The following is a 207-nucleotide window of genomic DNA, read 5'->3' as shown; positions in this document are numbered from 1 at the left end:
TGCTGCCGCCGCCGCCGCTGCGTCCACGTCGGGCTTCAAGCACCCGTTCGCCATCGAAAACATCATAGGCCGGGACTACAAGGGCGTGCTGCAGGCCGGCGGGCTGCCCTTGGCGTCCGTCATGCACCACCTGGGTTATCCCGTGCCGGGCCAGCTCGGCAACGTCGTCAGCTCCGTGTGGCCGCACGTCGGCGTCATGGATTCAGT

The 207-nt window shown here is 67.6% G+C and overlaps 1 protein-coding gene across 1 annotated transcript in view; it reads left to right on the top strand.

Moving 5' to 3' along the window:
• The window catches only part of FOXB2 (forkhead box B2), a 1,295-nt gene that overhangs the window by 644 nt on the left and 444 nt on the right, over positions 1-207 (top strand). The window contains exon 2 of the mRNA XM_024738966.1: positions 2-207. Within this exon, the coding sequence (XP_024594734.1) occupies positions 2-207 (206 nt within the window). The remainder of the gene's footprint in view (position 1) is intronic.

The sequence above is a fragment of the Neophocaena asiaeorientalis genome, unplaced genomic scaffold, assembly GCF_003031525.2.
Source record: "Neophocaena asiaeorientalis asiaeorientalis breed wild unplaced genomic scaffold, Neophocaena_asiaeorientalis_V1.1 scaffold249, whole genome shotgun sequence".
Taxonomy (NCBI): Eukaryota; Metazoa; Chordata; class Mammalia; order Artiodactyla; family Phocoenidae; genus Neophocaena; species Neophocaena asiaeorientalis.
Note: the sequence above shows the minus strand (reverse complement) of the source record. Positions and strands in the feature narration are given on the sequence as shown.